This window comes from Rhipicephalus microplus, chromosome 6 (genome assembly GCF_043290135.1).
Source record: "Rhipicephalus microplus isolate Deutch F79 chromosome 6, USDA_Rmic, whole genome shotgun sequence".
In the NCBI taxonomy this organism is placed as follows: domain Eukaryota; kingdom Metazoa; phylum Arthropoda; class Arachnida; order Ixodida; family Ixodidae; genus Rhipicephalus; species Rhipicephalus microplus.
Genome location: NC_134705.1, coordinates 172,712,048 through 172,726,596, shown reverse-complemented (window position 1 = coordinate 172,726,596; position 14,549 = coordinate 172,712,048). Strand labels below are relative to the sequence as shown.

At 45.6% G+C, this 14,549-nt stretch overlaps 1 protein-coding gene across 2 annotated transcripts in view; it reads left to right on the top strand.

The window, feature by feature from the left end:
- LOC119167148 (tectonin beta-propeller repeat-containing protein 2) overlaps positions 1-14,549 on the top strand; it is a 65,717-nt gene that overhangs the window by 27,486 nt on the left and 23,682 nt on the right. For both annotated transcript variants that reach the window (XM_075867010.1, XM_037418584.2), the window contains exons 9-14: positions 650-1,239; positions 1,459-1,754; positions 5,392-5,604; positions 9,631-9,772; positions 10,762-10,963; positions 13,583-13,672. In XM_075867010.1, coding sequence (XP_075723125.1) covers positions 650-1,239; positions 1,459-1,754; positions 5,392-5,604; positions 9,631-9,772; positions 10,762-10,963; positions 13,583-13,672 — 1,533 coding nt within the window. The remainder of the gene's footprint in view (positions 1-649; positions 1,240-1,458; positions 1,755-5,391; positions 5,605-9,630; positions 9,773-10,761; positions 10,964-13,582; positions 13,673-14,549) is intronic.

Here is a 14,549-nt window from a genome sequence, read left to right as displayed (position 1 = left end):
TTCGCGTGGCGTCGAGAGAAAGGCGGATTGAAAGTACACTTTTATTTGAGAAAATTTCGCTCATATTATTATATCATTACACTAGCAACAATTAATCTTGTAAGGGATAAGTTATTTACAAATTACAAATGTTACATTATTTTAGTGAATATCCATCTCCTTGAGAGATCCCTGTCTTAGAAACTATGTATCCGATTTACAATTGAATGTGAATGTGTTTTCTGAACTCGTTTGAATGTAAATTTAATTTTCATCTCAGGGCATTAGTTTTCCTGTGCGACAGCACACAAATTACTTCTCTAACCAATCACATTCTGAAAATGACATTATAATTTGTCGTGTGACAGGTCCTTCTATACAAGGTCTTCCTTGCGATGTACACTTCAAAATATGCTGAACCAACGCATCTAGTCAGCCATTCTTACACATGGTACTTCCAGGCGACAGACAGTGTATGTACCATCAATGTGAAGCAGCATTTTTTAAAGGAAAGTAGCGAGCGAACAGTTTGCGAGGAAGGGAACGTAAGTGTGCCGAGTGACGATTATTGTTGCGTTGCTGAAAAAGACCCCAATTTCTTCCTTTTTATCGATAGTGTGCGCGACTCTCACTATGGGTGTCAGTTAATTTTCTTCCTTTTTTCTTTCAGGTTCGTCTACAAATGCAGCACGGAGTATACCCACGCTGGTCGTGCCAGCATCGTCTGATGAACGTCCGTCTCCCGTCCCCACGTACGACGAGGTCTTTGCGAGCCCCAGTGGTACGTTCCCCTTGGACCAGAGCACGTTAAACAAGGAAAACAAGAAGTCCGAGTGCCCGCCACCGTACAGTGCCTCCGAAAACGAGCTCGTCTCTCACATTCTCAGTCGTTACGGCCAGCTGAAACAGCGCCAGCGTAGTGACGAAGCTAGCGCTAGTCAACCCTTAGACGTTCCCGTCAGCAGTTCATTGGTGCCTAACGACTCTGACAACCTCACTCCTTCCCCGGCTTCGGCATCGAGCGAAGCTGCCGAAACCAGTCCCAAAGATGGCGCCGGTGCAGAGAATGGCAGCGGTGCTGGAAACCCAGAGCCCAAGGACGGTCCGGATTTGGAACCGGAACTCTCCATTGAGGACATTTACAGTAAGAAGAAAGATGCGACCGATTCGTATGAATCAGCGGAGTCGTCTGTGCCTGACGTTGTGTTCCATGGCATTGTGGAGCCACGCTTTCCACGCTACGACTTCCACTGGGCCCAGGTAAATTTTGCTAGCTCCTTGTTACAAGTACATTAGCCTTGAAATGTTTGGTGATGAGTCTAACAGACATTTGCTATGCGGGTTGTTTATACGTTCTGCAGGCATATTTTCTGTTGTCATGTCAAAAATATAGGTGGACCCACAAAGGGTTAATCCGGTGTTCCGCTACAGGTCGATAACCGTTGCAATTTTCTGCTTTCCTCATTTGCTCCACTGCAGGTCAAAGGGCCGGGGCCAGTGGTGTCGCTGGCGGCGTGCGACGGCTACCTCTGTTGCGTTGACAGCCGAGACAATGTGTACTACTCCCGGCTCATGGGACGCGAGTTCACGTGGCGGAGTGGGTCGCGCCCTATGAACCGGGTGGCCCTGTCTCCGTCAGGTGGTGTCCTGTGGGCGATTTACAAGGAGAAGTTGTACGCGGCACGTTCGCCCTTGTCCAGCGAACCCCTTGCCATGGGATGGGACGAGGTTGCCATGAATGTAGTTAGCGTAAGCGTCACCGAGACCACAGCCTGGTGAGGCCATGCTTTTGTTGTCATCGCTGTTGTACAGATAGCGCAGCTATGTGCATACAGTAAAACCTTGATGATACGATTAGGGTTGATGGGAATTTCGCCATGTTATAAATTTTAAGGTTGTTTTGGATGGACTAAATTGCAGTGTAGACCGCTTATAAGGTAAGTCACAGGAGTTGTGAAAGTCCGCGCTATAAGCGATACCGCGGTATAACCATAAACATGATTTTTTTGGTTTTTGCCAGTGCCAAAGGGGCAACCCACTTTTCAAAAGCACTTTATTATACTTCTCACTTGCGGACACATTTAACACAGTCACAACACAGCAGCAAGTTCCCAAGTCCGGCATCAACGAAAGAATGCCATTATTTTTGTCTGGCGATGCTTGAGAACAGCGCTTCGCACAATTCCGTCCTCGACACGGCTCAAGCCCTGAAGCGATTTCTCGCTCAAACTCTTCTTCGCGTTATATCCTTTCACTTTTGTGAGGTATTTAACACGTCTTTGCATGGGAGATCGAGTTCTGGCGTCAGGTCAACGTCGTCCTTGCCGTCCAACTCGTCTTCGCCGTCCGACTCGTCATCGGTTGCGAGCTCCGTACTACCGCACACCGCTGTGACGATCGCGTCATCTGAGCTCGCTTCGTTGCAGACAGGTAGCTCTGACTCCCCGGCATTGACTAAGTCTTGGAAAGTGTCCGTCGCAGTTAGGAACTTGCTGTCAACAAGGCTGGACCGCACGTTGTCAGTGTTGACAGCCCCATCGGCGACATTGTCACACGGCCACTACGACACGATAAACAGAAAAGCGCACATGACAAGTGCAACAAGGCAAAAGGCGGACACTGAAAATAAAAAATAAGTACGCTGCTGCCACCGCTGCTTTTGTCTCGCATTACAAAAGCATGCTCCCTCCTTCTTTCAAGGTCTCTCTTCCTCCCTACTGTACCCTCTCTTCTCCTCCTCTATGTTTGCCTTTTCGCGGCTGGCAGTTGGCCTCCACCCGTGCATTCCAGTCTGCTCCCGCTTCGAACATGCCAGTGCGGCGGGAAAGGGGGCTCCGTTTGGCGATTTTATAGACGCGCGCCTAAAAGTCCGTGTTATAACTGGTATTCTCCTCTGCGCGTCTACGCAATAAACGGTGTGTTTATGCATTGAGTTCAATGGGTGATGTATCAGTGGTCAGAAAAACCCACGTAATAACCGGTCTCGTGCTAAAAGCGGGACCGGTTACTACAGGTCTAGGGGTCTGCACTACGGGTTACTAGGGGTCTGCACTGTATATGAAATACATCATGATTTTGTGTTACACGAATGGTTTCCCCAGCCACCGCATTTGATGCGAATGTGCATTGACCGCTGCACGCAAGCACCGCAACATGACCTGTCTGTTGGGGGAACGCCGGTTCATTTTTGGCCTCGAAGGGAGTGAATGCGGCAAAACTCGCTAGAATTTTTCTTGCTTTAGTGGCCGAAAAACACGCCGCGAGGCTGACTCGGAAAAATCGGTCTAAGACCAATTTTCCCGCCACGCGATAGCAGATCGTCTTTTTGCTTCATGGCTTCGGCTACACTGGCTGCTCTAGCAACTCTAGCTCTCAAACCACGTGATGCACACAACTAGCCAGAAATTCAACATGGCAGCAAAGGCATCAGCGCTATCGTGAACTACCCGCGCAGCATGTCAAAGCTTACAACCTCGACAAGGATGCGTTAATTGAGAGCTTGATTTGGATTACGATCGCTGAGAACACCGGAAGTAGAAGTTGCAGTAGCAGCGAGTCAGCATGCCCTAACGTGTCTCTGTTTTGCACTGCCAGCTGAATCCATCGCTGCCGTTGTGTCCACTTGTGTTGTTTCTGTTGCCTTATCTTCCGAAGCAACGTTTGTACAGGTGCAAACTGTTTCTTTTCAGTGTTTTACATGCATAACTAGAACTCGGTACAAGCTTTAGTGCTCGTGAAACGATCAAAATGGAATGAATTCGGAAAAGGTGATGGTGGCGGCGACTGTGGCATCTACAAGGGGCAGAACGAATGTGAATGTTTTCGATGGGCGCGAATGGGTTTTCCTGCTGCTCTGGCATTTTCGTTTGAATTCTCTAGGACTGATTTTTTTCGTGCCAACTTCACTGCCCAGTTTTCCAGCCGCTTAAAGGACGAAGCGAGTGAAAGTGCACTCCCTTTGATTTCAAGTGTGAACGCTCCACACCAGGAGTATCAGTAAGGAAACCGCGGCATTTCATCGAAAGATGAGGAAGGCAGGAAAATTCAAAAGAACATCATGCGCTTTTTTCAGCAAGAAGTAATTGCCGATAAAGTTCTTGTTCATCTTCATTATCAGCTTTAATTTTTTTTGGTTCATACAAATTTGGTATGATATGAATATTTTGTGTGCTCCCTTTGAATTTGTATCATCGAGATTCTACTAGTATAAATACAGAGGTCTAGATTATCAGGGGGCTCCAAACATCAAGGTATGTATATAAGTCATTATGTGAAGAGTCTACAATGAATTTTGCAATTTCCTGAAAGCTTGTGTACCCTTCAAATGTGTATGAATTTATGGACACTTGCCTTGCGTGTGAAGGAAAGATTTCGACAGTGAATTGACAGAATGCATAGCTAATGTCATTTCTTAGTTTTATTTGCCCAGCCGCGGTGTTCTAGTGGCTAAGGTACTCGGCTGCTGACCCGCAGGTCGCGAGATTGAATCCCAGCTGGGCGGCTGCGTTTCCGTTGGAGGCGGAAATGTTGTAGGCCCGTGTGCTCAGATTTGGGTGCAAGTGAAAGAACCCCACGTGGCCAAATTTCGGGAGCCCTCCACTACGGCGTCTCTCATAATCATATGGTGGTTTTGGGATCTTACACCCCACATACCAATTCTTAGCTTCATTTGGGTGATCCGCTCTGGCAGCGTTTAAGGCATTGTGCTGCCAAGCTCAATGATGCAGATTTGTTTCCTGGCCACAGTAGCCGTGTCTCGATTACACTCAAACCTCATTATAACAAATTTGAGTCTTACAAGAAAATTCGTTCGTTATATTCTCAAATTTGTTAAAAGGTTTATTCCTAACATTTATATTTATTGCAAGACTATTTTTCACTTTGTTATAACTGTTATATATTTATATCGGGGTTTGAGTGTAGATTGAGGCATAGCTATAAGTGCTGCCCCGCCGCGGTGGTCTAGTGGCTAAGGTACTCGGCTGGTGACCCGCAGGTCGCGGGTTCGAATCCCGGCTGCGGCGGCTGCATTTCCAATGGAAGCGGAAATGTTGTAGGCCCGTGTGCTCAGATTTGGGTGCACGTTAAAGAACCCCAGGTGGTCGAAATTTCCGGAGCCCTCCACTGCGGCGTCTCTCATAATCAAATGGTGGTTTTGGGACGTTAAACCCCACATATCAATCATTAGCTATAAGTGCTGCCATAGCACTGTTCTGATATGAAAATGCTGTGTCACCACTGTTGCTGTTATGAAACTGTATTATAGAAGCAGTGTTGTGTGTAGTGTCTCTCTCTCTTTTTTGTTTTCTTTGTTGCCCGTTTCGGAGATTGGCATTCACCAACTGCCCATACTCTCCGTACTGCCATGAGCAGTGGGCCTCTTTCCACCAGATTCCTTGTCGGTTCACGCAGGTACGTAACCAGTTCGGGTTACGTATTCATGTGCCCTGACGTGACGGTTCAGGGCAAACCGGTCACTTTCTACGGTGTCGGCTGCTTCGTCAAGGTGCAGCAAGTTGCTTGCTACGACGACGTTGTCTGGGCGCTCACGACACTGGACACGCTCCTCGGGCGTGTCGGAATCTCGGAAAAGATGCCTCAGGGCACGGGCTGGACTGAAATACCGTAAGTTCCGTGTGTCTGGAATGTGTTCTGAAGCAGTGCGATGAAATTTGGGGCCCTGCAATAGAAGGCAAGCAGTGTATTTTTCTGTTGGCGCTGCTTTCAGGTTGCTGCCCCTCACAGCACCTGTATGTATATACTCGGGCATAAGCTACACAGTTTTTTTTTCATCAAATGTTGCCTAGCAGCAGGTTACAGTAGAATCTCGACGACACGATTACGGTTGATGAGAATTTTGCGATGATATGAATTTTGAAGTTGTTTTGGACAGATTAAACTATATAAAATACACCGTGATTCGGTGTTATACGAATGGTTTCCCCAGCCATTTCGAATGATACCAATGTGCGATTGACCGCTGCATGCCAGTGGCGCAACGTGGCTTGTCAGTGGGAGGAAGGCCCGTTCACTTTTGACCTCAAAGAGGGTGAATGCGACAAAACTCCCCGAATTTTCCTCGCTTTGGTGGCCGGAAAAACATGCCGTGAGGCCAATGCGAAAAAATCAGTTCGAGACCAATTTTCCCGCCACGCAACATAGTATCATCTTTTTACTTCTTGGCTTTGGCTTCACCGGCTGCTCTATCTTTCAAACCACATGATGTCAACAACCTGCCCGCAAATCAACATGGCGGCGAAGACATCGGCATTGGGTCGTGTCGGCGCTATCGTGAACTACCCGCGCGGCACATATACGCTCACGGCCTTGACAAGGACACGTTCATCGAGAGTCTAGTTTAAATTACGATAGCTGATAACACTGTAAATAGAAGGTGCAGCAGCAGCGAGTCAGCTTGCCTAAACGTGGCTTCCTTTTGCACTGCCGGCTGAATCAGTCGCCGCCAATGTGTCCGCTTGTGTTATTTCGGCTAGCGTGTCTTCCGAAACAATGCTAGTAAAGGTGTAAACTGTTTCTTTTCAGTGCCTTGTATGCAAAATTATAACTCGGTACGAACTTCAGTGCTCAGGAAACGTGCAAAATGGAATGAATTCTCAAGCGGCGATTGCGGCGGCGGGGGTGGCATGTATACGAAGGGCAGAACGAATGTGAACATTCTCGGCGGGCGCGGACGTGGTTTTCCGGCTGCGCTGGCATTTTCGCTTGATTTCTCCAATGCGAATTCCCCAGGACTTATATTTTTTCGTGTCGACATCGCCGCGCAGTTTTGCGGCTGCTTACACGGGGAATGGAGCGAATTTCCAATGAGTTTGGCCGCTTTCGCTCGCTGTGATGTGAACTGTGAACGCGCTGCACCAGCAGCATGAGCGAGGAAACCGGGGCACTCAATTAAGAGACGGTTAAGGCAGGAAAGTTCAAAAGAACATCACAAACTTTTTTTTTCAGCACGGTGTAGTTGCCAATGAAGTTCTTGTTCATCATTTTTATCAGCTTTAAGTTGTTTTTGGTTCATACAAATTCGGGCTAACACGAATATTTTATGCACTCCTTTCAAATTTGTGCCATCGAGATTCTATTATACACGAACCTGGCCTATACACTCAAACCTCATTATAAAAAGGTCACACTTGCCTCGAGAATATTTCATTATATCCAAAAATTTGTCATATACAGGTTCGTTATATTGAGGTTTGAGTGTAGATACACGTTGAGTCACTGTAGTGCCTCTACGATTACTGCGTTGGATAATTCAGAAACTAGGTAGGGCTGTCGCATTCATGCTAATCACTGTCAGATGAGCTCACCTTGTTTTTGCCCTCCAAAAGCTGATAGCTTCCTGTGCCAACCATGGCGTTTGGTAGCCCTGTGGCACTAAACCCTCTGTGATAGTGTTCATTAACAATGAATTCCACGTCTCCCTGATTGAAGTGCACACTTCAGTTGCTTTTTCTTTTCAATATTTCAATCCCGAAGAGGGTGGGGCTGCGAGCTGCACACCGGGAGGGGGGAGTTGTACATGCATATATCGCAGTTCAGTTGGACGTAGTGCTGCACTGTCTCTGGCATTGAAAAAATGAATGTTTTTTATTTAAAATGGCCACCAGGAGATCTAACAATTCGAGATAAAAAGTGAAGTTTAATGTAGCTCAATTCATTTTGAATTTTCATGGGCAAATATTTAAGAACCTCGCTTATTGGAAAGAGTAAGTTAAAGCTGGGTACAGTGAAATTGATAAATTCACGAAAAAATTTTTATAAAGGGAATTTCATTATATGCAGGTTCGGTATGAAAATTTGAAAAGTAAACGCACAAAAAATAAACAAAAGGAAACTTGAAGGCAGAGCTAACCCAAAAGCGGTAAAACTGCGTTATTATTGCGATAGAAATTATAAAGACACTCTTGGCAAGCTTTTGCGGTCGCCGCCATTTTCTGTAAGTCCAGATTGATAACATGCCTTTGCTCATCGTAACTTTTACAAGCGGGTAAAAGTGCGCTAGTGCTGCTGAAGCAGAGATCAAATGAACCGGCCTACCTCTATCGCCTGGAGGGTGCTTGTGATATCTGCTCGCATGATAGAACTGCCTTTGCAGGCTCAAACAGAAATAAGGAAACCATCTGTCTTGGATGGGTGTGAAGAAACGCGGGGGGGGGGATCAAGTAGCATCGGTGAACTTTGATTTGAAGGGCGCGGCCACTGTCACACGTGCTATCTCGGCAAGCATCAGTGCGCTTTCAATACGAAGAGACTGTGCGAAAGGAAGGAGTACTTCTCCCTGAAGCGACTGTATTTGCTTACGCCAGCGTTTTGTTTGAGTTCCGCGATATCGGATGCAAATGAGTTAGCTGCCAACCCTACTTCATATAACATTATAATTCATTGCTATCGCATTCATTGCATTGCATATAATGTGGCTTCGTGTTTTTGCCAGTGCTAATCTACTACTAATTGCAATGGCTACGATTTCATGAACTCGTGGCGCAACACGGAAGTGCGCGATGAGTCAATCTGCCTGCTAAGATCTGTTGTTGTCACCGTGGTCTCGGAGAGTTTCCATCAGCACCTAATCTGACATCCCCTAGGTAGTTAAGACACGGTTGTCTGCATTAAAAAAAAGAAAAAAAAAGGCTGAACGTTGTTGGAGGCCACACCATGGGCGCGCAGCATCAAAAACGAAAAGCGAACACGGATTCTTCGTAGATGATCGATAAAGCGCTGTATATATGCAGCACGGTCCCACATATGTGACGCTAACTAAATGCGTGGCACTGCCAACTCAAAAGTACCTTTCTTTTTTTTTTGATTTCGAGGGAGGGGGTCCGCACTTGTGCCTGCGATGGCAAAAACTGCGGCAACACCAGCTCGTGGGACACAAGCCGGCCTGCTCACCTCGTGCAAATCCGTGCACAATAACGAGTGCTCTCTCTCTCCTGGGAGTCGCCGGGGCCACGAGCGCGCCATCACTGCTTCGTGCTTCGTCGGCGGGGGGGCAGCCGTGGAAAATGCACACTTAAAAGTTAAATGCGCAATTTACGGTTGCCTCAAATAATTGTATTTTAGGTTCAAGATCATGTTATGTTAGCTTATATGCCCCAAGTGTAGTAAATTTGAAAACGTAATTTGTTTTACTGCTTATAACTGTTGAGTTCTGTTCTGTAACTGTATGAGTTCTGTTCAAATCTTACTTCTGTTCAATGTTGCTCACACTTCATTTCAAAACAAAAAAGTGGCGTTCGTGTGTGCTTAGTTCCAATTCTTAAAAATATTGTACCATGACTTAAATGTTCATTTTTCTTAATATATACTATTCAAATTGCTTGATTCCAAATCGTTTAACAGGGTCTGTGTTTTCTTTAAATCCTGTTTGAACTCCAATTACACTACACTCGGACTTCGATATAATGAACTTAACGATATATAACAAAATATAGGTTATAACAAAGTCAATCAAGAAATGCCTTGCAGTAGATGTACACGTAGTGTTAGGAATAAACCACTCATAACGAATTTTTGGATATAACAAACCTGTTTTCATTCAAGATGCAACTTTGTTATAATCTGGTGCGAGTGTATTAGCCTATCCCTAATTTTAGGTAATTGCTTTTATCGTATCACTCTGTCCTCTCGTAGCCTGCCATCCAAAGGAAGCCCCGCCTGCATTCACCTGGGTTACAACGGCACGGGCTGGCTCATTGATAGCGAGGGGAGCGTCTTCTTCAAGACGAACCTCAAGAACAGTGTCCCTGGCGGCTACAACAAGGAATGGTGGCAGGTGAAGCGAGACATTCCTTGATGTCTTTCACTTTTCTCAGTTTTATTCGGTATAATTGGTAAACGTACCATGTTACTAGACAAAATGAATGAAGGCAATAAAACACTTGACATAGCATTTAACCCACTACGATGGCTTAGTGCCTTTGAGGTTGTACTCAAATTACTGTCTTTCACTGATTTTCAGGGCCTTGCCTTATGTGCGGTTACTTGGCTTTTTCTTGTCTGCACTGTTTTAGCTTGGGAAAACAGTTTCATGTAGGCACCAGGATTTTAATTCGTGGTTTTGAATTTTTAATAAAAACTGCTGCATTCATTAAAGGGGCTCTGCATCGCTTTTCTAACTAACCATCAAATGATTTCATTAAAGCAGTTTGTTGCATCATGAATCGACTGCTGCAAAATTTTTAAAAATCTGTCAAGTGCAGGCGCAGTTACAGAGATTTGCTGCACACTGTAATTGCTTCCTCGCTTCTCTCGTCCCAATGAACACACTGGAGGCTAAGCAGGAAGGGATGGCACTGGGGTGAAAAAAGTTATGTTACACCCGTTGTGACCACAAGCACTTATTCTTTTTTTTCTTTTCACTTTTAGCATATGTGAGTGTGTACGTGGGCATGTGGCGGCATCTACCTGTGGCCTCAGAGGCTATGTAGCTCGTGACGCTCAAATCAGCCAATGGCCGTAAATTTAGGCATATGGCATGGTCATTTGAGTGTGTGGCATCATCTGTAGAAAGAAGAGGCTTCCGATCTCTAGGTGACTGAAAATAATTTCAAACTCCAGGCCTCGTAATGTTTGGCTTGTGTATTATTGGAAGCCTAAACTACGAATCGGCAGCATTTTCTGACCATTGTGGAAAAGTGTCGCTGGGCTTCTTTAAAGTCACGAATGATGCTTTCTTTGTACTCGACTTTATCACTTAGTGTTAGTAGGGTCACATGTGTGAAAGATACAATAATTATTTATATATTTTGTCCAATATTCTAGGTGGACCTTAACGAGTTTGTGTACCAGATGTCGCCAGCTTTGGCCAAGATGCAGAAGAATCTCAGTTCTGTGTTCAGCACTGACAAGATTTCGCACAAGGTCCTCGGCAAGGGCAAGTGGCACCTGGTGGCTGGGAAGCACGGCGTGTGGTTCTGCGAGAGCATGTCCTCGCATCTCAACTCCTGTCGACGGGACATCACAGGTAGCTTGAGCACGTCCTGTGTGTGCGTGCACGCTTTTATGGGAGGGTAAGGTGGCAGGGGAGGTAAGCCACTACAGTTGCTTCAGAGCTATGGCACTACAGTCAAACCTCAATATATCGAACACAGATATATCGAATTATTGCCTATATCGAACGGTTCCTATATCACGCGGGAAATCGCGTGCATTATTGATTTTTTATTTCGAACAAAGTTTCACATATAATGGATATATCGAACTCAGCCACCCCAAACCGCCCGCACTCCATTAACAGGCGGCGAGCTCTCCCGCAACTCTCGAAAGTAGCGGTTGAGCGGCGGGCGTTTACGAGTGCTGCACACATTGACGACGCCGAGAGCGCCACTTTTAAGGTAGCGGCATACGTGCGCCGCAGCCTTGCAGCTTGCAGTCGTTGCAGTCTCTATGGTGTCAACGGCACACTGCGCATTTGTTGGGAGAATTCGCTCGCAGGATTTCAAGCTGGACGGTTGTGCCCTCGCGAGCTCCAACGCCAGCGTAGCTCCCGTCGACTGGTTCACCCTCCGCGGTCTCCTGACGCCGTGCAGCTCTCGCATTGTGGCGCCCCGCCCTTGGACTGCTTCGACCGGATCCCCACTTTCCTATCCCCTTCTTTTTATCCCTCCTTCCCCCCACCCCTATAAGGCACTGCACCGTGTCGCCTGAAGGCAGACAGAAATCAGGTGCCTTTTTCCTCTTCCTTACAATCACTACCACCATCACTTGTTGCAAGCTCCTCCCGCGTAGCATCGGCAGGCATCAGTAGTTGTGCTCTCAGTGTTCTTGCATTCGAAGTTAGGCCTGTCGCGCGCTGTGGTGCGCGACAGGCCTAATTCCGAACGGCGGAGCTCACGGATGTGGAGATTGTCGCCGAAGCTACTGCTGAGCAGCCAAATGAAGACTCTGCCGAGGTGGATCCCGCAAGCGCTGATGGTGCCTCGCTCCCGACATTAGCTGAGGTCGTAGCTGCCTTGGTCCTTGTGCGCCGCCACTGCGGCGTGATTGAAGGCACCGGCCTATCACTTATGGATCGCCTGGACTATATTGAGGACGCAGTCGTCAAACACGCCATGGCCAACAAAAAGCAGGCTACTCTTTTTCAATATTTTAAACCAACACAATAAATACTATGTTTGAATCTTCAAGTGAGTATTTACTGCACCACGCTTGAACAGTTCGTTGGTTGTTTTCAGCAAGCTGTTGATGCATTTTTTCGTGATTTTTTTATATCGAATTCTGGATATATCGAACTATTTCGCCATCGCCGCGCTGTTCGATATATCGAGGTTCGACTGTATAGTACACTCAAACCTCGTTATAACAAAGCCACATATGCTTCTAAAATAGCTTCGTTATATTCGAAAATTCGTTATAAACAATTATTTCTTACTCATATTTGCGACAAGGCTTTTCTTCACTTACTTCGTTATTGCCAATAATTCGTTATATCTATGTTTGCTATATCGAGGTGTGAGTGTAATTGGCGTAGTTGAAATGCTGCGGGTTCGACTCCAGCAGCGGCTGCAGCATTGTAATCAAGAGATAATGCATATATGTACACTTGTGTGCACTTGAGTCGCATAATAACGAAGTTTTATCTGACAGGAAAATAACCTCGTTGTGCTTGAAAATTTGTTATAAGTGCATATTCATATTACTGTATCGACGATGAGAGCATTATTTATGTGTAACTGGTAATTCATGATATCCACATCTATTGTATCAAGATTTGAGGGAACTTGAGTTAATGATCTATGAGTAGTCAACATTACCCTGGAGTTCACAACTACTGTGTTTCTAAAGACTTTGCTCTTCCTGTTGGCATCTTGTCTGTTTTTTTCAATGTATCAAATTTTTTTATAATCTCCTGTATGACGTGAGATGGCGCTGTTAATATACAAATATTTAAAAAAGAAATGAATTTTGGCTTTAATTTCACGCAATTAAACAATGCTGCCGTGAGCACAGCACCAAGCTTCAGTGCGCTGAAAAAAAAGAAAGAAAAAAAGTAACACTAATGCCGTCTGTAATCTAAATGTGAAGGCACATTAAGGCGCATTACGGACTCCCAAGATTTGCGCACTCAATTGAAGAGGTTACGATGCATTGCTGATGGCCTATTTTGATTTTGGGTCACTCGGTTTCCCGCACTCATGTGTGATTGCCGTGTCTTATGTGTCAGCTTGGGCAGCACCTCTTTGTACCTGTGTGGCGGTGTACGCTTGTATCATATGTCACAGCGCAGCGTGAAAATATGTTCTCAACAGACATACTTCGTTACATTCTAGGCGAATGCGCCTTGTCCGGCACCACAGAAAAGTTTGTATCTCTCTGAAATTTGCACGAGCCACCATTGTATCGTCAAGGGTTTTCTGTAGTTGTATAATTTTGTACAAACGAGGGGCTCGATGGTGCTACATTCATGTAACGCTTGTGCGAGTGTGAAAGATCGATGAAAGCTTATTGATTTATGGACAATCAGCCGAACCTTTCAAGAAAATTTCATTTGGCAACCTACGAGATGCAGTTCGATAGGCTAAGGTATAAAACGCTATAGCACCAACAAGAGCAGTGAGTTTACCTCACGTGCCGCTTCACGCAGGCTACTTTTGGGAGAAGGCGCACGTGAATCTCTTGCACTCGGGGACCAAATGGACGGACATTGCCGCCAGTGGAGTCTTCAAGGACGAGGGTGAGACGCTTGTGTTGCCTTATTTCTTACCATCGACCTTAGTGGCATGCTATGCAGCTAAGGATCGCTGGTTTGATTTCTGGTTGGGAAAGCTGCATTTTCGTGAAAGTGGAAAGGTGTTTGTGCACGTAGTATGTGAAGGTTTTAATAAATTTCCGAGTCAATTCAAATACATGTGTTCGAGAAGTGCGACCTTGGAATGTAGATTGCTTCAGCGTTTCAGACCAGAGTACACCCTAAAGCTATTGTTGACCATGAATGGTTTAAGCTCGTGTGCTGTAGTTGGTCTTTGACTTGCGTGCATCGTGTCTTCTTCCATGCACATACCATCGCTTGTATGTACGCATGCATTGGTCAGGCAGGTATTTGTATGGTCAGATTTTCTCATGTGCTTACTGCAACTGACCGTGCATGGCATGGCGCATATCTTGCTGGACCATAGCAGCGACAACGATGCAGTTTCTTGCTTTTAGAAGCAATGCACTCTTGAAGCAGTTCTGCTCAAGGAGGCAATAACAATATAGAACGTTTGCATTGTCGCCTATTTAAAAGCGTGTGGTACAATTACAATGGCCCTTTTGCCACACGTGCTGCCGAGCAATTATACCCCCTTTTGAGAAGTTTTCTCCACAAAATGGAGTCGTTGGCATAGAATATTTCTCTTCTAAAAAGTGAGCTCTCACTGTTTGAAAAAAAAAAAAAAAAATTGAAGCACTTAACACGTCAGCTTAGCTTAATGAGTTTTAATGTTGATTACTCATGAAAAAAGGCTGGATATCTGCTAAAAAATAACAATAAAATACGAAACGGAAACAGGAATGCTGTCGAAAAAAATTTCAGCATTCTGAGAAGGGTTTCCCGATTCTTACTGTATTTA